The sequence below is a fragment of the Atractosteus spatula genome, chromosome 18 (genome assembly GCF_055471065.1).
Source record: "Atractosteus spatula isolate fAtrSpa1 chromosome 18, fAtrSpa1.hap1, whole genome shotgun sequence".
Lineage (NCBI taxonomy): Eukaryota > Metazoa > Chordata > Actinopteri > Semionotiformes > Lepisosteidae > Atractosteus > Atractosteus spatula.
Window position 1 is genome coordinate 8,837,611 of NC_142723.1, and position 23,611 is coordinate 8,861,221.

The 23,611-nt window shown below is 35.6% G+C and overlaps 2 protein-coding genes across 8 annotated transcripts in view; both read left to right on the forward strand.

Moving 5' to 3' along the window:
• The first annotated feature begins 47 nt into the window (after window positions 1-47).
• On the forward strand, window positions 48-11,387 carry eif3ba (eukaryotic translation initiation factor 3, subunit Ba). The gene is made up of 19 exons (XM_088936971.1): window positions 48-289; window positions 1,371-1,563; window positions 2,104-2,223; window positions 2,556-2,613; window positions 3,088-3,216; window positions 3,767-3,924; window positions 4,697-4,828; window positions 5,262-5,328; window positions 5,534-5,580; window positions 6,063-6,273; window positions 6,716-6,788; window positions 6,872-6,994; window positions 8,219-8,297; window positions 9,341-9,479; window positions 9,767-9,892; window positions 10,105-10,182; window positions 10,302-10,410; window positions 10,559-10,673; window positions 10,918-11,387. Exons 1-18 carry the CDS (start codon window positions 187-189, stop codon window positions 10,660-10,662), a joined length of 2,049 nt encoding a protein of 682 aa, XP_088793097.1. The 5' UTR covers window positions 48-186; the 3' UTR covers window positions 10,663-10,673; window positions 10,918-11,387.
• Window positions 11,388-11,511: 124 nt separating this feature from the next.
• Window positions 11,512-23,611, forward strand: part of LOC148818543 (kinesin-like protein KIF19) — a 32,151-nt gene continuing 20,051 nt past the window's right edge. For 5 of the 7 annotated variants that reach the window (XM_088936964.1, XM_088936969.1, XM_088936966.1 and 2 more), the window contains exons 1-8: window positions 11,512-12,831; window positions 13,463-13,817; window positions 14,959-15,039; window positions 20,016-20,126; window positions 20,558-20,645; window positions 20,781-20,917; window positions 21,328-21,453; window positions 23,320-23,514. In XM_088936964.1, coding sequence (XP_088793090.1) covers window positions 13,731-13,817; window positions 14,959-15,039; window positions 20,016-20,126; window positions 20,558-20,645; window positions 20,781-20,917; window positions 21,328-21,453; window positions 23,320-23,514 — 825 coding nt within the window. In that variant the 5' untranslated portion in view covers window positions 11,512-12,831; window positions 13,463-13,730. Of the gene's footprint in view, window positions 12,832-13,365; window positions 13,818-14,958; window positions 15,040-20,015; window positions 20,127-20,557; window positions 20,646-20,780; window positions 20,918-21,327; window positions 21,454-23,319; window positions 23,515-23,611 lie in introns of those variants that run through there. The other 2 variants (XM_088936967.1, XM_088936965.1) reach the window with 2 other exon arrangements.

Below are 23,611 nucleotides of genomic sequence, written 5' to 3' on the forward strand. Positions count from 1 at the left end.
TGTATAGAAAACACTACATGTTAATCCTTACCCCCATCCCACCGAAAAGGTTGAGTCCTTTTTCACTGCAAGTTGGCTCGCGCCGGTTGTCGCGCACATGGCCTGCTGAGCAAATTTCTAGATTATTTGATAGAAAAACTGGTCATATTAATTTTCCATAAATCTATTGAAAGGGTAAAGCTTTAAATGCGGGATACGGAGAACATGGCGGCCGAAGCCGAGTTTGAAGAGGGTGAAGAGCCATCCTTCAGTGACCCAGAGGATTTTGTGGATGACATCAGTGAACAGGGTAAGCGAGCGGAGGAAAGCACCCGGCTTTGCGGCCTGGTTGGAATAACTCAAATAAAAATAAACGCTGTTTAATAAGCTTTCTTACTGTTAAATGTAACGATGGTACAACTCGCGGCCTAAAAATAAAGGCACTAAATCGTGCATTTCCGTTCATGGCACGCATTTTATAACAGTTTCTGCCCGGTTGCGGAGTCATTGATGAAGCGAGTATGTCGCAGCTGGATGAATAAGTTAAAATGATAAGAAAGCAACCAGTTTAAGGACACGAGTAACACATTCTTAAGTAACACTAACGTTATAGATCGAATGTTCGGTCGTATCGTAACAAAGACCTCAGCAATTCAGTGTTGAGTATGCAGCAAGGCAGAGTAAATTAAAGTTACCACGATTTTTTTAATTTTCAAATTAAATGTATTATTCTTATATTTAAAAGATGCAGAAATGTCTTTTCAGGTGGCTGTCTATTGTACATTATATTTTGTTGCAAGTTTCTGTAACAGTATACTAATATGTTCGTTATAGGCAAATTAGTCGCTTTTCGTCCTGTAGTTGATGTTTACCGGACAGATAATGTAGATTTATTTAACGCAATCCTGACTATTTTATAATGTTCTGGTATGTCGGTTCTGAAATGTTACCAATATTTTGGAGTTTTTTACTCCAACATGTTATTAAGGAACTTTTTAAACTGAAATGTATAATTAAAATTAAATTGAGTAAAATGACCAATCTGGTGTAAAAGTGGACGTTAGTTACATATTTATAATGAAAGATAAGCAGCGCTCAATCTATCGTTACTGAAATTGCAGTGGTAAAAGCACGGTATGCTCCTTGAACTGTGAACGGAAGTAATGCCACTGTGTTTTTATAAACCACCGAACTATATTAAGTTTATGGTTAAACTTAATTACTGAAATAAAATATTAAGCCTGCTGCTGTGTTAAAGTACAGATGATGCTGTCTCCAATAAAACATGGATCTCGCATTTTGTGGGTGTGTACTCAAAAATAACTATAGTTGGGCTTTACTGATAACATACATGCACTGCTCTTGGAACTGTATTTCTGCCTGTTTTTCAGAACTGTTGGCTGATATTCTGAGGGAGAGGCCCCAAGAGGCGGACGGTATTGACTCGGTTATTGTGGTTGACAACGTTCCTCAAGTTGGACCAGAGCGATTAGAGAAATTGAAAAATGTCATACATAAAATTTTCTCAAGATTTGGCAAGATTACAAATGAGTTTTATCCAGAAGCTGAAGGAAAGACAAAAGGGTTTGTATTGTATATTTATCATTTTGCTCTTTAAAAAATTGCATTCAACATTTACTACATGAATATGTATGTACACTCATTGATTTATTCTCATTAATGCATTTATAACTTTATTTTCATTGTATTTAGTCTGGTTCTACTGAACATGTGTACAACTGCTGTGCAATTATTTATCTATACAAAATAAGTTATTTTAATATAATGGTATAGTTATTAATTATATATAGATGAATTCTTCTACGTATAGATTGTTTTTTGTTATTCATGCTATTAAAAGTGATTTGGACTTTTAAGTTAAACTCAGGTATATTCTAGATTATATCCAGGTTATTAGCCATTAAAAACTTGCTTTGAATAATGATACAGCTCTAACAAATTATTTTGAAGACAAACATTTGTTATTATTGAACATTGAAACTATTCCTTGTTACCCTTTTGATTTGTTGTGTAAGGCTATATTAAAAATAAATCATGTCTTCTGGGGAAGTTTGTAGGTAGTTGTGCTTCATTGTATTTCTCTTGTGTAACACTTGTGTTTAGGTACATTTTTCTGGAGTATGCATCGCCAGCTCATGCTCTGGAAGCAGTGAAAAATGCAGATGGTTACAAGCTGGACAAACAGCACACCTTCCGAGTCAATATCTTCACAGACTTCGACAAGTGAGCAATTTATTTTCATTTATACACTGTGTACTGTATTGCTCAGCTTTTTTTGCCTCTAAGTGATACACTTTATCCAAGGGAGTTTGTTCAGATGGGTACCTGCTGGAGATGTGATTGAAAAACACTAAGGGTATCATGGATTGGATAGTATTTCTGAACAGTCATCTCACTTGAGTTTAAAACCCATTTCTGTAAATGCTCTTTTGAGATGTATTTATAGGAAACCTGATTAGAGGTAGTATGTGAACTTACAAACTCTTTTAAAATTTTAAAAAGCTTGTTGATATTGTTAGTGTTGCTATTTTTTAATAAGCATTATTTTTGTATAGGTACATGAATATCAGCGATGAATGGGAAACCCCTGAAAAACAGCCATTCAAAGACTTTGTAAGTATCATTACTAATTTGTGTATATCATTCAGGATTGCCTATACAGTTATCACTGCAAATGTTATATATAAGTGATGCTGCACTTTTGAGACTACCATCCTCTTTAACACATTTTAACACATTAAGGCCAGTAAATTATTGTACAAACATTAACATTATACTGTGAAGTATTTTATTTTTATTTCTCTTTTAGCATTTAAGAATGTTGTTACATTTGGTGGCTGACCTTATAACCACAAAGTAAAAAAGAAGTTATAAAAGCAGTGAAGTTTGTTGCAAACTCTGTTTGCTTATTTAATGTTCAGTTTAAAGATAATAAATTTAACATCTTCAAACACTTTGACTTGGGAAAACAAAGTCAGTCAAATTTCATCTTTTAAATTTATTTAAAAAGATTTGACAATTTAAGTATGAGTTCTGATGACTAATAACAATTTTGTGATCGTCCAATCTGGATTTTTCTAATTTAAGGGGAATCTACGGTACTGGCTTGAAGATTCTGACTGCCGTGATCAGTATAGTGTGATTTTTGAAGCTGGTGAAAGGACAGGCATTTTCTCCAATGATGTCAAGGAACCAATTACGATCGAGGAGAGAGCTGTAAGTAGTTTACAAAGGCAAGACTACTCTCTGTATTGTGCCCATGTGGCCATCATAAAGTAAGAGTCACATAAAAGGAGACCTTCCAAGACATGTCCACTTGAACTGAACTTTTAATGTGTATGTACTTATGTTTTTAACACGGCCATTTTAATTAACATAATGCTCACATTGGCACCTTTTGGAGGCAATATAGTTTGGAATATTGAATGTGATAAGCAACATAGTCTACCCACAGAGGCAGTCTTGGTTTTTGTGCCAAGACGAAATGAACTGTTTTTTAAAAAAAATACTCAGAAGTAGTGGAGAAGGATCAGAATTCCATCTGCAAAAATAGGTCAATTCGGATGCATTTTAATAAAGATAGCATTTACACTAACGTGGTGCACAGCATTAATGAACATTTGATGTAAAAAAGCCTTCTACAATCTTCTAATGTTGCACTTTCACATCCCTAAGAGAAATGTATGTTCATCGGTTTCATTTTAATGTAATAAAATGTCTTTAATTCTTCTAATTGAATATTATTCTTTTTTGTTGTTGTCTGCAGCGCTGGACAGAGACCTATGTTCGTTGGTCTCCAAAAGGCACTTATCTGGCTACATTCCATCAGAGGGGTATTGCCTTATGGGGAGGAGAGAAGTTCAAACAGATTCAGAGGTTTAGCCATCAGGGTGTTCAACTCATTGACTTCTCACCATGTGAAAGGTGAAAGAATTGCCATTATCATTATCACAGTGATCAAGATTTTTTTCTTAAAGTAACTTTTATTTCTGGGTTTTTAAAAGGTTTATCCAACAAGTAACAGCTGGACATGAGGCATTTTTAAATCCCAAATATGTCAGTTTAATGCTATGCTTTAGGAGCACAAAGAAGCTTATATCCGAAAAGAGGCTGTTCTACACATCTGGGTGGACTGTAAAAATGAAAATGTTTTTATTGTGAGCTTTGGGAAGAATCTTGGTGGTGCATGTTTGCTGTGTAAAGAAACTACAGTTTTTACTCTTATCTGCAAGGATCGTATAAAAACTTGTTCAGCCTGTACATATCTTTTGGATAAAGGAGTAGAAAGAAAACTGTATACGTGACAATAAAGATCTTCATTTGTGTAGAGTAATATATCACAGTTGAATCAAAACGCACTTTGGAGACTAACCACAACATGCCAAAAAAGTAACATCTTGTTTCCTGCTTCACCTTAAAATATAATAATAATTGCTTACACTTATATAGCGCTTTTCTGGACACTCCAATCAATGCGCTTTACAAGTAATGGGGACTCCCCTCCACCACCACCAATGTGCAGCATCCACCTCAACATTAGGTGAAACTGCATTAAATTGAAATTGTGTTGCTTGGTTATTACATGATTGTTTCCACGTTTTTGGTTCTGTGATTTTAAAATGTTTTTGTATGTGAATTTATGTAACTATTTTCTGCAGATATGCATAAAAGATTTTAATTGTGTTTTCAATTACAGGTACATGGTTACATTCAGTCCTCTAATGGACACAAAAGATGACCCCCAAGCTATTATCATCTGGGATATTCTGACTGGGCAGAAGAAGAGGGGTTTCCATTGTGAGAGCTCAGCCCACTGGCCAATTTTCAAGTGAGTTGTGTTTGTTGTTTGTGCTGCAGTGCATTTTAGTTTTTTGCCCTTTTTATTTATCTTCCCTTATTTTCCTTATTTGAAATGATATTTGTCATTTCATTTTAAAGATGACAAATAAATAATAGTTAACATTTGTACCTACTTTTAGTAACAGTGTAACTGATAGAGCCTTCATACTTGTTTTTTAAAATAAAGCCTTTATATATAAGAAGAAATATATTTCATTGCTGTTAGTCAACAGGATTGTAGTCTTTGCATTCAGAGAGTAGTGTTATAATCTACATGTCTAAGATTTATCAGTACTACTAGGGAGCTTATGCAAATTAAGACTTCTTGCCTGATATTCAGTTTGGCATTTGACCTAAAGTATTTTGGTAGTTTCCAATCGAAATTTTTTTAATCTTTATTTTTTGCATGAAATTCTTTTCAGGTGGAGCCATGATGGAAAGTTCTTTGCCAGAATGACACAAGACACACTCAGTATCTATGAAACACCTGTAAGTCCCTTTTTTTAGGTTTCATCATTGAATGAACAAAAAGACCTTCAGTACCTTTTGAACTAAGATTATCAAAGAACAAATAATACTATATAATTCATTTTTGTTGTTTTTAAGGCTTCACTTTGCCTAATGCTAGATTGTTCCACTTTAAGCTTAACAGTAATAACCATTTGAATCATGGAATTTTTTTTCTCCTCTTTAGTCCATGGGGTTGTTGGACAAGAAGAGCTTGAAAATTGGTGGGATAAAGTAAGTGCAAGAAAAAATCGAAGCCTTTTTGTAATAAGTTAAATACTACAGGTAGTGTGTAAAAATGGAATGAATTAGGGACAATAATAATATTAAAAATAAGGGCTTACTCACCTTTGTGGTTAATGGATTAGTTAAGCCAATAATATCACAGCATGCTTAGGATCATATGTAATATTGCTCGTCTGTAACTTTGAAAGAATCGTGATTGTTGGGGCACATTTGTCAGGAACTTTAGTACCGAAAATGGCTCATTTTTCTGATGGCGGCAAAGTAAAAAATTGTCGGCATGGAGCTTGGAGGAAGACCTCAGATCAATTGACTGCATATTATAAAGTCATACAGCTTGAAGTGGTGTTTCCATTATCTTGTCCACCATTTGTATGTTGTAATTGTGAAAACATCGTTTTTTGGTTGTAATTATTTTTAAGTGAAATAATGTCAGTGATGTTGTGTGTTAAGTTATTTGCATATCTTTCCAGGGATTTCTCATGGTCTCCTGGTGACAATATTATTGCATTCTGGGTACCAGAAGACAAAGATATTCCTGCAAGAGTAACACTTATGCAGCTGCCATCCAGGCAGGAGATCAGAGTTCGAAATCTGTTCAATGTAGTTGATTGTAAACTGCACTGGCAGAAGAATGGAGATTACCTTTGTGTGAAGGTAGACAGAACTCCTAAGGGAACCCAGGTATAGTCAATGGAGTTTATCCACTGGAGCTTTTAATTGTTTTTGCAGCTCATTGTAAAACAAGTTTAATACACTTGACTAGGAGGATAAGAAGACAACTGAGGAGGTTTTAAATGTTCAAACTATATTAGGTTTATTGCTCTCTATGTTCTTTGTTAAACCTTCAAATATAATGTAGTAATTTTACTTATCTTTTTTGGATAAGAAAATGGGTATTTAGTAATTAATATCCTTAATTTGTACAATGCTTTAAAGCATGTGGGAAGTATATTTCAGGATTTTTTCAGAATTAAGACAGATTTCTGTTGGTGTTAAAGGATCTATTTACTGTTAAATTATAAAATCGATAGTTGTATTTAATACACAAGAGTACTAAAAACTAATTTAAGCTGTTTCTTTTGTAGCCAAATAGTCTTGCATATGTTTTCTTTTTTATTTGTAGGGTGTAGTGACCAACTTTGAAATTTTCAGAATGAGAGAAAAGCAAGTCCCTGTTGATGTTGTTGAAATGAAGGGTGAGTATTTGTCCTTCTTTATCATATTATCTATTTATAGAAGTCAAAGTAGAGACATGGTTGAATGTGTTTTGCTTTTGCAGAGAGCATCATTGCTTTTGCCTGGGAGCCCAATGGCAGTAAATTTGCTGTGCTGCATGGAGAATCTCCAAGGATAAACGTATCATTTTACCATGTTAAAAACAATGGCAAGATTGAACTTATCAGTAAGTGACTTTTCTTTTAATCGTATTTGATTAAAAGTGTTTCAATTCGTTTCTGTTCAAAGCATTTTGTTGCAGTAGGAAGTTCTTAAGTTGTACTATAGTACTGTATTTGCATCTAATGGCAATAAATCATAAGTGGAAAGAGTAGGATGCACACACTTGAACAAAATACGTGCAGAAAAATTCTAATGGATTATTCCCAATTAATGAACTGGTGAGAACATGCACCGGGAACATTAGTTTAAAAATCTGTAAAAAAAAGTTTTCAGTGCTTCAAGAACACGGTTCTAAAAATTAAGTTATTTTTGTGGTGGATACAGAATTTTGTTATTGTGTGATATTAAGTTATCAACAGTCATCAAGTAGAAAAATTTATAAAAATATAGAAGCATTAGAATGGAAAATCCAAACTGCTTCCCTTTTGAAAGAACAATATCACTGTATTAGCATGTCCAACTCTCCTACAAAAGGAGTTTCCCAATACGTACATATCTATGAGGGGAACTTGAATTCAACATAATTGTTGAATTAGCAGACCCAACATGCATTGTTATGGCACCGGAGCAGTGGCACTGTGGCTAAGGATCTGTGCCTGTGGCTGGAAGGTTGCCAGTTCAATTCATGTGGCTGGCAGAGGAATCCTACACCGTTGGGTCCCTGAGCAAGGCCCTTAATCTGAACTGCTCCAGGGGTGCTGTATAAATGGGTGACCCTGCGCTCTGACCCCAAGTTTCTCTCCCTGTGGCGCCGTATAAATGGCTATCCCTGCCCTCTGACCCCAAGCTTCTCTCCCTGTCTGTGTGTCTCGTGGAGATATGCGAAAAGACAAATTCCTAATGCAAGAAATTGTATAGGATGAATAAAGTGATCTTATCTTATGGAGCTGCAGTGTTGTGCTATGCTTTATTTGAATTGCCTTTTATTTTTTACCAACATACACTTTTCCACATGGACAAAAGATCATAAAAATGACGCCCAGTGTACATGAAATCCTTATATATGTATTTTTATTTATATTCCTAGCTTACATATATTTTAAGTTTATGGTACGAATTTTCTGTAAATGTTTTTTTTTCCATTTTTAGGATGTTAAGTATGTTTTAGCACACTGTGATAGTCTTTGATGTTTGATATTTTATTATAGGTTGTAATTTGTTGTAAAATAACTGCATTAATGTGAATCCAATATATGCCATTATTAATGTAGGCTTTTATTTTTTAAAGAAATGTTTGACAAGCAGCAGGCAAACAGCATTTTCTGGAGTCCACAGGGACAGTTCCTTGTCTTGGCTGGACTTAGGAGGTTTGTATCTCTGTTCTTTGTGGCATTTTTTGTTAAACTTAGTAACAGTAGTACGAAGTATGTTCCAGTGACATTGAGTTCGTTTATCACAGGAAAAGTCTGGGACACCTGAAGTCTAGATTGTGCGTTTGTCAAGTAACAAAAGCTAAGAAACTAATAAGAAAATAAGTAATTCTTTAAAATGCAAAATAATTAGTGTTTTGTAAGATCTGAAGTTAAAATTAGATCTTTAATCTCTGTAAAAATATTTTTTTTGTCATTCTTATACTGTATTACATAGCAATATCTCTTGTCACAGTTATTACTTTTGGCCACATAGACTTATGTTTTCTTTGTTCATCAATATAATTGTTACATTAATAGCTCACTATGTAGATAGTTGTATACATTTTAAATAATGTAGTTGATGATTGAGTTGTATTGTTCTTTGGTTTAGTATGTTTAGTGATTGGTCTTAAAGGTGAATGAAAATTACCATTATGGAATGATTAAGAATCAAAACTGTATAATCGTTAAATGTTTTTACTTTAATGCTAGAACAGCTTATCAGTGAGATGTTATGTGGAGAACATGGTGTTCTTTTTCAACCTTCTAAGCCTTTGCACTTGTCGTGAGAAACCAGGGTATATCGTAGAGTCACTATACTGGCCCAGGACCTCCACATTTGTCAAATTCACAAGATCTGCAGGTCTTGCTCTGGCCAACCTTTTCTGCTGACCCAAGACCAATGGGACTTAATTGTGTTAGTGTTTGGAGAAACCATCCACTAACCAACTTATTAACTTTGTAATATTTTTGTATTGATATTGTTGTATTTCTTACAACATTAACTAAAGTTTCTTCATTAACTTAAGGGTGTTGCTTTTCTTCGGTTCATCAGGATATTTTGGATAAATTGGAAGCGTCAAATGCCTTACATTAGGCAAATACCTTTAACTGTTCTTAGAATTATTTCTTAAGCCACAATTAAGTAATGGGGATAAGTAAGGGGTTTTGAAATAATGTCTAATTGTAGCCCTGTTTTGGTCTTTTGTTCTTTGCAGCATGAATGGTGCTCTGGCATTTGTTGACACATCAGACTGCACCATGATGAACATTGCAGAGCATTACATGGCTTCTGATGTGGAGTGGGACCCAACAGGGAGATACGTTGTGACTTCAGTTTCATGGTGGAGTCATAAGGCATGAAACTTTTTTTTTGTCACAGCTGTGTTGTACAAGACATAGTTAGGAGATCTGGAGAACTTGGGACTTCATCATCATGTTTGAGTGGTAGATCTTGATTCTGATAAATTTTAAAAACCTCACGAGCTATTCTGTTTTTTCTAGGCACGTTTAAACAAGTCTTTCTTAAAAACTTTTCTATCTTGGTCACTCGGATCGATCGATCTCCATTCTTATAGGCAGGCTGTTATAGCTAATGCAGAAAACGCGTTACTATGTAATTTTAAACTCCCGGCTTTTTTCAGGTCGACAATGCGTTCTGGCTATGGACTTTCCAGGGGCGTCTTCTCCAGAAAAACAATAAAGATCGCTTTTGTCAGCTGCTGTGGAGGCCACGTCCACCCACACTGCTCAGTCAGGAACAGATTAAAGTAAGATATATTGGTGAAATTTAAGGATATACTTAATGGTATTGCAAACCTAAACCTTGCTTGTTCCTCTTCAGAATAAAATACTAGCCTTTTTTAGCAGTAATTATATGAAAGTAAACCAAAATTTACCCACAGTTTGGTGTTCTGTGGATTTAATTAACATTATCCATGTAGATAGTTAGCTATTACTTTAAAGTATTTTAACTTTGCAGCTAATCAAGAAGGATCTGAAGAAGTACTCCAAGATCTTTGAGCAGAAGGACCGTCTGAGTCAATCCAAGGCTTCCAAGGTAAGGGCCATTATGGATTTATGAAATAAACTTAGTTTCTTCTCCATCAGTGTAGTATCTTGTCCTGTGGGCTTTAAAGTTTACCTGTGCTGATAATGTTCTGGTCTTCTCCTGAACAGGAATTGGTTGACAAAAGACGCACAATGATGGAAGACTATCGTAAATACCGTGAGAGGGCTATGCAGATGTACCAAGAGCAGAGACCTCTTCGCCTGGAGCTCCGAGGAGGTAATGATGTCTTTACTTGTTAGATTAGGGAGAAAGTGTGACAGCAGAAAATGTGAATTTGAATGTTGGACAATAATGAAATGGTTTGTAACTGATACTTGTACATCTAAAAAAGCGTCTTGTGACTTGACCATTTTTTTCCAATTAGGTGTGGACACAGATGAACTAGACAGCAATGTTGATGATTGGGAGGAGGAAACAATTGAATTTTTTGTCACTGAAGAAGTTATTCCTGTCGGAGATCTGGCGTAATCTTGTAGCAGGTGAATGCTGTATAATGTTTTCAATTTTTATACTTTTTAATATTCATAATTTTCAAGTATGAAACCTTGCATTAATGCTGTAAATTTACTGTATGATTATTTTGGAGAAACAGTAAAATGTGGTATTTCATACATAGGAATCCATTATTATAAATTTGGTGGACTGATAATGAATTATTTTGTAGTTTATGGGGGGAAAAAGCTTTGGTAAATTTTGCTATCATTGTTTTTTTTATTTTAACAGAACTTTGCTCTTTGAAGAAAGGAGTTCAGTTGCATAAGGAGACATCATCGGGAATTTTATTACTTTTTTGTGGGAATTCAATGTTCCAACTTCCTCTGACATTTTAGTGCCTTTTAATATTGGTTACTGCAGTGGGAGAATTTTGAGCTCCTGTACATTGCTTTTGGCACCTGTTTCAGCTTTAGTGACCCTGCTGTAATTACAACTTACTGTCAGTCCTGCAGGTGATATTTATTGTTCCTTTGACAGGTGACTGCAGAGATTTAAGATGTCATCATTTATCAATAACGCTTTTTACATCTGTAAATGGAATAAAGGGTGTTTTGTACAGAAGACTATCAAAAAACAGAAAAGGGTTGAACTGTATTTTAGTGTGCTGAAACAGCACTACAGTGGGCTGTATCCTCCTCCATTCAGATTACCTGATATTAAATGTGCTACAGGGGAATAAATAAAGTATACTTCCAAAATCTGTTGTGATTTTCCTGTTGTCTAATTTAACAAATTAGTGGTTTGTTAAACAGGCAAAATATTATGGTTCATAATAAGAGATATTACAAAATGTATACAAGTTATATATTCATTAAATTAAACTTATAAAATGTTTTATATGAAGTAGGTTTATTACAGGGTTTGGAAACTTGTTCCTCCAGAAGCATACAGTGGAGGCTAATCACCATTACAGCAATTTAAAAAGCTGAAGAAAGTGAAAACTTGATTTTTGTTACTAACTTCTCCAGGTTCTAAAATTTCTCCTTTGTTTTTGTGTTCTTGTAATATTAGGTTTAGATGTATTTTTAAATGCTCTCTTTCATAATTGCTTATCTGAAAAAGGATATACTGTATTAGCATTGCAGAAGACGTACAGAATGTGCGATAAGGAAATGAGAAAATGTCTTTTTGTTGACATATAAGGAATTATTTTAAAATTTCATACTTGGATCTTAAGTAAAAGACATAGTGTTTCAAACATTTTACAGGAGAGATTTTAATGAAATTACATATCTACCACTAAGACCTTATAACAATTGGAAGTTTGAGTACAACCTAGTTTGGTGCTTCTCATTCATAGTTTAGACAGGCTGCACTTACACCTTATGGGTACCATTACGGGCCCCAAACCTTATAGGTAACCAGATATGGGTTTTATGGGTACCTTTTCATTCTCAGTCTGTTAGGACCTGGTAATTTTGCTTATAAAGCCCAGTCAAGTCTATGTAATTAAAATGATGTAAAAGAATCCAAGGTATAGTGAAAACCAAAAGACATAGCAGATCTCCAGCACCAAGAGAAAATATTGGTGATCTAGATGCTGGCTTTAAGCCTATACACCCCATCAGTTCCTGTGGGTACAATGTAAGGGTTCTTTCGGCTGTTCATCTGTTCAATCTGACCATGCTCTGGTCATTCCAACTGGCCTCTCAATTACTTAACTGAACCTTAATTAACATTAATGGACCATTTTTATTTTGTGAACCAAAACAACGGATTTCCAGATGCTTTAGACATACTCCTGGGGCTGGGCTGATAAATGCATTAAGAGTGAGAGTTTCCCAGTAGTCAATTTTTTTGCTAATGTTTGTTGTCCTAATTGTTCAGGCATGTTAGTGGACGTTGTAGTATTTCTATAAGAAATAGTGCTTAGAATGTGATGTAACAGTTATGTGGGCAATATACAAAAGACTGTCATGCTAACGTTCAAGTGCAACAAAGGTAAAAGACCACAATATCTCACAAGTTGAAAATCATGGTTAATTTTTAAACGCTGCTACAGCTCAATAGATGGACATAAAGCGCCACCGTAGACAATCGAAAAACGTCAATTCCCATAATCCCAATAACTATCTGCTAGAGTTACTTCCTCGTTCGCGAGTGGTGTGATTGTTTCCATGGGGAAAAAAGTGCTGATTTAAGGTAATTCGAATTCAACATTTTCATGCAAATATTACGTTTAAACAAAGGCTTCATTAATAAAAATCCAAGATATTTTAGAAAGTATTGCTTTGAACGTTATTTGTGAGAAATTATGATCGCATGGAACGTGGTTATTGATACAGATTGTTTGCAAACTGCTCAGTTTAATTCTGGTGTTGTATCTTTAAAATTCATTTCACCTTCGTTTATGAATTGCGAAAATAAACCAGATTAATTTATCAACCGAATAATGCGTAATTTAATCTCTTGTATTTTAAAATTTAGACCGTTTAAGTTTTTGACATTGTGATCTTTATCTCGACACAGCAAATGAACTTTTGTTTGTTGAGAATTTATGTACAGTAGGTAATAAACACAGATCCCAAGATAACAGGCAGAACGCTGAACCTAAAATTAGGCAACGCCATCATTTTTTCTAGGTAACTATAGGATGGCAACCATTTTTAATCGTGCAGATATTGTTTGTATAGTATACACGATTTACGTAGTGGAAAACGACTTGTGTTTTAAGAATTTTTAAAATGGGTGAACAGATAACTTTGCAGTGTGAATCTGAGTGGCTGAACAGAACAGCTGGGTCGAAGTTGTGTATTCTATTTTCAAATTACAGGATTTACTTTTGAAACTAACAGCAGCTAATGAATGCATGCTTGATTAGCGGGCACCGAGAGATCGGTGTATGTGGCGCTGCTGCTGGCATGCTGAAGCCCTTGATGAAAGCGTGTTGTTGAAGAAGCTTGCAAACAGCAACGACAGCTCTGCAGAGGTTTATTGAATGCACGGCAGGTCAAGCGCCTGAATGGAGCTGACTAGAGGCTTATTAAGCCAGCAGTAAAATGACGCACTGCCGACAAAAAATAATGGGTTGAAAAGGTCCTATGACAAAAGTGATAAAGACAAAAGTGACACGTCTTGAAGAAAACATGAAAGACCTTGCAGGAGAGAGGAAGGATCACCAGCTTACGGTAAGACATTTGCTTACAAACCACCGTCTTTGGATGTTATTTACAGTTCAACAGGGAAAAGTATGGTTTCAGAAATCATAATGGATGTGCAGCAGCTGCATTATGATCAAAATCTCAAGGTGTTACGTCATCAGTGATGTAAAGAAGTACGATGCTAGTAAACACGGCGTGTGTAGTTTAAATGTTACATAGGTTTCTATAATGTACATTATTTGATACTGCTGAATTATTACATCCATAATAAGTCATTTTAGGATTTTGGTTACAATAACAGGTACATTAACATTTAAAGAAGTATTTGTATACTTTTCCAAACTACAGTTGCAGATAAAATTAAAATATTTACTTCAGTGTTGTTGCCTGCAAGGTATAAGGTAATATATATATGATGGCTTAAACAGCTCTTGGACTATACAGAATATGCTAGAAAACTGGAAGGTACAGTATATCTGAAAAATGTTTGCAATAATCTACAATATTCTACGATAATGCAAAATTCTGTCAACATTTTATTGGATTTTGACACCTTCGGGTCTTTCGTTTTATGTATATTAAGGTATGTTAAGATAAAGGAACTGCTTGGTTGGGGCCCATGTTCATTAATTTGATTGATTAATTTGCATTAGTTTTTTTTTCATGAACAAAATTCCAGTAAAACTGAAGGTTGTACGATTATATTGTTATGGTGTGGATCTTAAGTGAATTGCTCTCATCTTCAGGTAACAGATTTTCTTTACTCTAAGTAAACATTTTGAACATATGAGTGTATATTATTAAGGTACTAATTTGTGATGTTTTAAATATGGTTTTGAAATGTAAAAGAAAAATAATAATATACAGTATATTTCCATTTCTTAGAAGGTTTGTCATATCATTTGTTACTGGCTTTGTAAGCAAGTCAGGCTATCCCAAGGAAATACTCATGAAAACACAAATTATATGAAAATTATTAGTACTTTTCAGCGATTCCTTCAAATTGTTATTGCAAAGTTTGTCAGCAGAAAACCTCAAAAACTGAAAGACACATTTTGGCAGACTTGTCTGTTTTATTTCAGTTAGTCTTTTATTTCGTACATTTTATTATGTGTTTAGATATGTGGTAGAATGATAAGTATCTGGGTGCATTTATTTTTTTGAAAAGGTGGCTCTCCGTATTCGTCCAATCAGTGATGCCGAGATAGAAGAGGGGGCTACAGTGGTAGCTCAGAAGTTGAATGATCAGGTAGGTCAATTCATAGAACGTGGAACAGACAAGCAAATAGATTTGTGGCTCATACATGAGGTTGCAACATTATTCATTCTTTAGAACATATTCTTTATACTGCATCTTACTCTACACAACCCCATGCCTTTGCAGTTAAAGAAAAGTTTATTGGACAAAAACATTAGTGTCATGAACCTCCACAAGTGCTTTGAATTATATGCTGTCTGGTCTCTTTGAAGATTCTGTTTGATCAAAGCATTTCCTTAAATGTTATTCAGATTTGTATCTTGTGTTATGCTGTTTTTCTTCTAATGCAAAAGAGATAAGATAAGATCACTTTATTGGCCATATACAATTTCTTGTATTAGGAATTTGTCTTTTCGCATACCCCAACTTGCTTTCCATGAGAGACACAGACAGGGAGAGAAGCCTGGGGTCAGAGTGTAGGTCAGCCATTTATACAGCACCCCTTGAGCGGTTGGGGTTAAAGGGCCTTGCTCAGGGGCCCAACAGAGTAGGATTCCTCTGCTGGCCGCGGGATACGAACCAGTAACCTTTCAGCCACAGGTGCAGATCCTTACCCACAGAGCCACCTCACTGCTCCACAGCTCATCCTGATGGGAGATAATATTGATGTATTTTATACTGCCCTTTCTGCTGTTTTAAGTAATCAAAAATACATTTTTACTGTACTTATTGAATAAAAAACATCAGAAAATATTGGCTTATAATATAGTGGAAATAATTGATGCACTTTAAATTATTACATATTAATGTAAGTGCTCTGCTTTCTCCTAAAATATTGTGTTTAGGGTTTTGTATTTTTTATTGCCATTTTTCTTTATGTGGAAATCTACAGTATAAAATGCAAATGTCCGAACAAACTAATGATAATTGCTATTCAAAAGAAGATAACTAGAAATTGTTAATTTGTAACATGTTTTAGAAGAGACTGGAACTTATCATGGCTCTTACGTGTAAGAGCTGTTACTGGGAGGTTTCTTTGAGTTTATGTGGCTTAGCTTGAGCTTTGTTTCAATCTGACACAAATCCTGATTAATGAAAGGAGGCTTTATAGCAGCCTGTCTGTGCCATGTACTGCAACAGCTTTGGCAAACACGTTTAGATAATCTGTTTTTCTTTAGAAACAATCCAAACGTTATGACCGAAGGACCCATTAGTTTGTAAATGAACGTAAAGGTTAAATATTGAACTACAAATGTTTATGTTTAAGTTATATTGTCATATTTAATGTTGGTAGCATGGGTCTAATAAGCAATTTAGTCTCTGTGGAAATGCCCAAGTCACATTCTCTGATTTTTGTCTCATAGGTGTAGAAAGTCTTTGGTTTATTTTGAAAAATACATTGATGTCAGATTTCCATGTGTAATAAAATAAACTAAAGAAGACTTAAAGCTGTAAAAAAATCTGTACTGAAAAAGGATAAACTAATTTCAAAGGTCAGAGTTCTTGTACTTCTTGTCTCTTTAGAGGTATGGTGGTCTTTTCAACAGCTCTGGTCCTTACCCGACTCATTTGGACTGTTGGGTTTAACGAATAACCACATATTAGGGCTTATTGATGCTGGAGCTTTTTTCATATGTTTCATACATATATAACCATATATATCTGGTTCTTTGGAGAACAGTGTGAAAATCAAATTCAAGTGCCAAATGAATTAAACTGAACTGAGAGCACTGGGAGAGGTCATGTGAGTCCATGTAGCAAAAAGAGAGATTTGCCATTTCAGCATATACAGTGCCTTGCAAAAGAATCCAGACCCTGGATTACAATGATACTGTGTAATAGCAATTAATATTTTTATATAAACAATCAACTCCACACACTCAAAGCAAAAGACAACATTTTGAAAACTGATCATTAACTTTAAAAAAAGGGAAATCCACGTACAATTGCATATTGCATAAGTACCTTTTTCTGAGGCAAATTTAAATTAATTTTGGTGCACAAAATTCATGAATAAGGCATACAATGAGCTGAGTGGCCTGTATCTGTTAAGTAAAAGTGGTTTGCATTATTTAACAATAAACATACCTGTCTCTGTAAGGTTCCTCAGTCATAGTCATTCCCTGAATTTCAAACAAGGATTCAACCATGAAGACCAAGAAGCTTTCAAAATAAATAAGACATTAAATAATGTTCTGATTACCTAGCTAGAATCTAGTCTGCAAGACTGAACAGCACATGGTCCTCTCGCATAGCACAAGCTTTGAGGAATGATAATGGTCATGCTCCTTTTTCTGTGTCTTCCCATTTCCTTTTCCTTCCCTGTCTTCCTCTCCTGTCCATCTTGTCTTTTTTCTCCCCGATTCCTTTATTTAATTAGAATAAATAATAGAAGACCTTTTGATTATCTGCCTCTTAGCCCACCTATGGCTAGGCAAAAATATCAAAACCATGCTCATTGGTTTAAGTTTTCTGAGTAAGGCTTTGATTAAGTTAAGATTTTATTGTCCTCTGAGGGAAATGTTTTATGGACACCCAGCACTCCTGTACATTTAAATAGAATAGGAGAGAAGAAAAACATTGCACATTTTACGATTACAAAAAATAAGAAAAACATTGCACATCATTCTATTGCACATGTACAGTATAACATAACAACATGTAACATTTATAACACATCACAAAAACATATTGCACTCAAGCGGGTTGTAAGAGTCAAAATTGTGTTTATCCTTGACATGTGCATTGATAGCTTTAATGGATAGTGGAACAGAGGAATGTTTGTTTCTGTTTGACTTACATTTGGGGACCCTAAAACGTTTGCCAGAAGGAAGAAGTTGATATTCAGAGTTGAGGATGTGGGAAGGATCTGATATAATTTTTCCTGACTGTTTGATTAGGGATTTTTCAAAGATTGTCTGCAGGGAGGGGTGCTGTTTCACTCCCATGACTTTCAAAGCTGTCTGGATGTGGCGGGTAATTTGCAATTTAAATGAACTGATAGATTAGCAAACCACACTGAAATACCATACCTGATAATGCTCTTGAATACAGCATAGTAAAAGAGTAGCATTACTTCCTGTCGAACCCCAAACACTCTTAGTCTTCGCAGGAAATATAAGCGCTGCTGAACTTTGGAGCAAACACTCTCAACATAAGTAGACCAGCACAGGTTACGGTCTATGTGTACACCTAAGTATTTATATGAGTCAACCTGAGTGATAAATTTGTTGGTGATCAAGAGGGGCAGTGATGCCATCGGAGCCTGTTGCCTTTTTTGCAGATATGTGCCTGAAAGATTGTGTGGTCATCTGCGGACTTATTACAAGCCTACCAGCAGTACTTTCAGCTGTAATAGTATCTAATATATTGTCACATGCACCAGAGAAGTCCAGTGTCTCAAACCTCAGATAGAAGTCGTTCAGCTTGTTTGCTTTAGCCAGCTCATCCATTGTATGGAAGCTCTTCTTTGAAGAATTCATGTTTGTGACTGTTTTCATTGTTTGCCACAACCTCCTGGAGTTCATTGTTTCAAAGTCACTCTCCATTGTCTCCTTGTGTTAATTCCTTGCTTTCCTGAGTTTTAGTTTAAGCTCTTTTTGCAGTAATTTCAGTTGCACTTGATCCTGGTTTTTAAAAGCGAGACTTTTGCAGTTGATGCAGTCTATCACATCCTTAGTTATATATGGTTTATTATTTGGGTACACTATAATGTTTTTCTCGGGTATGACACTGTCCACACAGAAATTAATGTAGTCTGTAACAGTCTCTGTTGCCTCATTAACCTCCAGGCTATGAAATATCTCCCAGTCTGTGCAAAGGAAACACCCTTTCAGCATCTCAATACTATCATCAGTCCATACATTTACAGTCTTAATAACAGGTTTGCTGCTCTTCAGAGCTGTCCGGTAAGTGGGGATGAGTTGAACAGTATTGTGATCAGAGTTAGACAGAGGTGGTTTGGCTTTGGCGGAATAGGCTTGTTTTATATTACCGTAGCATTTGTCTAGAAATCTGTTCCCTCTCGTCCCACATTTAATATACTGTTCAAATCCAGGCAATGCCATCTCCAGTTTACAGTGGTTAAAGTCACCCAAATTAAACACGGGAGCTTCCGAAGTCTGCTGGAGTTGCTCATGTACACAATCGGCTACCTGAGAAGCAGCAGCCGCTGCATTTCCACTGGGAGGACTGTAAACAGTGCATATAATAATGTTACCGAATTCTCTCGGAAGGTAGAAAGGCCTGAAACTCAGGCACACCTGAAGAAGGCTCCACGGCCGAAACGTTGTGTTTTCTTCTTTTTTTCAGCATGGAATAAACCTATTACTTGTTCCTTTGCAGCCTACGCATACTGACGCAGCTACCCACCTGAACTACTTAAGAATAAGAAACTGAACGTCCTTGAGTGGCCCAGTTAAAGTCATACCTTGACTTATAACTTCCCTTTTGAGAATTTGTGGAGACATGGGAAACCTGCTATGTATAAACGATCCCCAAGTAACTAGAGAGATCTTGAGTCAATATGACAAGAAAACATAGGCAAAACATAACACCAAGCAAAGTTGGTAGAGACTTATGTAAAAAACCTGCAGCTATAATTACCAGAAGTTACTTTCACCAAATATTGAGTTGAGGGATCAGAATTTTGCTAATATTTAGTGCAATTTATCATATTCTTAGAAGTCTTCCATTTAATCCTTCAGGATTAGAAAATCTTAAAAAATCTGTATGAATCCTTTTGTGATTTCAAAATGAAAAATGGGCCTCCATAAAAAAGGTCTGAATAGTTTTGAAAGGTACCGAATATGATACAATATCCAGTGGAATAAATTGGAGAGGAAACAGAAACACTTATAGAAATAAATGAAAATTGAGTCAAAATGTTTCCTATTTTGTTTCTCAAAGATAGACAGAAATGGTTAACAATCATATATGCACCAAATACATTGCAAAACAAAAGACTATTTAAGAAAAATGTAACATTATTTTAATAAACCTCTTCCATAAATTTCTTTTTGTTTAAGATGCTGATTCTTTTGGATCCTTGTGAGGATCCTGATAACATTCTGCGGGCCAACCGATCGAGAGAAAAAACCTTTGTATTTGATTTTGCATTTGATCACACAGCATCTCAGGTAAAAATTAAAATAAACATTTTTGTGCATTTTTAAATTTAAAGTTTTGTCAATTATTGTGTTACAATTTACAAATTTTGGATGTAGAAAATCATTAATTATTTTTTTAGTATTCTAACACATATTGATTTCCTCCATTTATTAAGTTATTATTCTTTACACATTGCTGCCTGTACAATATGCTTAACAGAAAGAAGAGAAACCTGAAAGACAAATTTCAAAGTGACATAAACTTCAGCAACTTTTGTTTCTGGAATTCTAAACATTTCCTGCTCGTACCTCTGATTTAAATTTATTTTCATTTTAACAGTACCTATTAATACAGTGCATTTAATATATTATTTTAAATGACAAAATATTTTGCTGAAAGTACTGTTTCATTACTGTACAGTGGTAAGAAAAGAAAATCTTCTGCAATTTTCTTCTTCCAGGAGGATGTTTATATTGCTACCACAAAGAATCTGATTGAAGGGGTTGTTTCAGGTTACAACGCCACGGTGTTTGCGTATGGACCTACAGGTATGAGGTTACATAGACAAATAAATTTTTTGTTGGAATCTGTGGAGTTCTAATCACAAAATGAAAGATGGTCTAATTTCTGCATTTGCACAGTTGATTATGGCACTGATTTAATGTGCTGATTTTATTTGACAGGAGCAGGGAAGACGTTCACAATGTTGGGACTTGACTCTGACCCAGGCATCTATATCCGAACCTTGAATGACCTTTTCAAAGCTATTGAAGCGGGCAGTGATGATATGGATTACAGTGTATATATGTCATATCTAGAGGTGGATATGAAAGGTTTTCTCATTTGTTTTTACATAAAGGGTACATCTATGTTATTGTTGTGCTTTGTATAAATATTTTCAATATTTAATATGAAGGAGCTTTCTACCACACGGATCCATGATGCCAGGAGGAGACAGTGAAGGCTTAGAGTGCTGCAGCTGATGTGGTCAGGTCCTCACAGTGCCTCTGTCATAGCTGCCTCTGGCCTACTGATCTTTCAGATGGAAACTTAGAGGGGCTTCCACCAATCTCATGTCAACGTGTTTGTTATTCATTCTTATCTCATTTTATTAAAAGTGGTTTGCAAAATATTTGACATGCAACACAACATAGAAAGTTAATGGTTAAAGACTTTTAAGAAAACAGCTGGATGTACTTCAATACAATATATTTTTATTGTTCTTTCCAGATATACAATGAAATGATACGTGACCTCTTGAACCCTGCAACTGGGTATTTGGATCTGCGAGAAGATGCTAAAGGTGAAATTCAGATTACAGGCATCACCGAGTTCTCCACTAGCAATGCTAAAGAGGTAAAGGTTAAACAGATCACACTCCATTCTGAGCTGAGTGAAAATTTTGTTCTTAACAACATTAGAACTTTATTTTTTGTCTTACAGCTATTATTATATTTTTTTATTACTGACCTTGTAATTAAATACAATATTCCTCTCCCTAGGGTTAACTAAAACACAGTTTACACAAATTCAACTTAGTGTGAATATCTTTCAAGGGTCCCCTAATAAGATTTTGTAGTTATGGAAAGTTTACATACATTACATTCCTGAAGAAGAAGTAATGCGGTAAGTTCCTTCCACGGGTGAATAAATGCAGATTATGCTAATGCTACAAGGGTTAAAGTGAAGTGTAAAACACAGCCCTGGAAGTTACCTGTGCCTGATGTGTTGTGTGGTAACCTCTGCTTTTTCTTAGAAAACTGTAAGTATCTCTTATTACAATCATGTAAGAGAAGCCCCCAAGTGATTTTATTATTAATAGTAAAATTTAGGTTATGAGGAGTGGGAGTACATCATCGTACTCCTCTCTACACTTGTCAAAAACAAACCTTGCCTATGCTAAATCTCAGGCATTACAAACAGAATGACACTTTTGAATCAAAGCTTCATGTACATCAGATACATAGGTTTTTCAGCTGTACATTTAATCTAAAACAGTGTTCTCAGTCCTGGTCCTGGAGGACCAGTGCTATCCAGTGCATGTACAGTAAGGATCTACTTGCTGGTTTCGACTTTTCTTTGCACTTAGTCCTATGTTTTAAAAATACCATTGTTAAAGTGCATAATTTCCAACAACTTTAGCAAACAAAGCTTTATGCACTCTATCCTTTACTTGCTGATTACAAATTTGCTTGTTTATATCTGAGTAAACAGCTCTTTGGGGTGATCAGTGGATGATCAGCAGATACAGCTGTGAATGACACTGCATCAGACAACTTCACAGTGCTTCTGTGTTTTCCTTCTGCATAGGTCCAGTTGGTTAGATTTCATCTAACACACATGAATGAGAGCAGTCCTGTAATGGTTCATACCAATTACAAATATTCTTTAAAATCCCTCAATGCAGACATAAAATGAGAAAGTCCTTTATCCCACATTCAATAAAACTACTCAAATGAGTTCTCAATAAATAATAATAATAATTGCTTACACTTATATAGTGCTTTTCTGGATACTCCACTCAAAGCACTTTACAGGTAATGGGGACTCCCCTCCACCACCACCAATGTGCAGCATCCACCTGGATGATGCAACGGCAGCCATAGTGCAACAGAACACTCACCACACATCAGCTATCAGTGGGGAGGAGAGCAGAGTAATTAAGCCAATTCATAGATGGGGTTTATTAGGAGGCCGTGATTGGTAAGGGCCAAGGGGAAAGTGGGCCAGGAGGCCCTACTCTTTTTGAGAAAGATCTTGGTTTTACATCTCATCCGAAGGACGGCACCTGTTTACAGTATAGTGTCTCCATCACTATACTGGGGCATTAGGACCCACACAGACCACAGGGTGAGCACCCCCTGCTGGCCCCACTAGCACCTCTTCCAGCAAGGACCTTAGTTTTTCCCAGGAGGTCTCCCATCCAGGTACTGACCAGGCTCACACCTGCTTAGCTTCAGTGGGTTGCCAGTGGTGAGTTGCAGGGTGATATGGCTGCTGGCAATAAAGGAGTATTGGTTTAAGGGGTATGTGCAATTATAGGGGTTTAGGAACTGTGTTGACTCCTGTATGAGTGATGCGTAATAACTTCTTATGGGTTGATGTCTTTTATGTAATGTTATATTCATTTGGTACATTTTTTCTTTTCCCATTTCTGTTAATGGTAAACTTCAGTTTAATGATTGAATGCTATTATAAATGTCATCTAATGTTGTATCTTAGATTATGCAGCTGCTAACTAAAGGAAATAAACAGCGGACTCAGGAGCCGACCGCTGCCAACAAGACATCGTCTCGCTCTCACGCCATACTGCAGGTCAGAGTGAAACAGAGGAACCGGGTAAGGGACATCAATGAAGAGGTTCGGGTGGGGAAGCTTTTCATGATTGACCTGGCAGGGACTGAAAGAGCATCGCAGGTGAGAACCTCCAGTAGAACAAAAAGAAGAACAAAATCCATTGTAGTTACCCTACCTGAGCTCACATTTTGCTGTTTTTATTGCTTAAAGAAGAGTT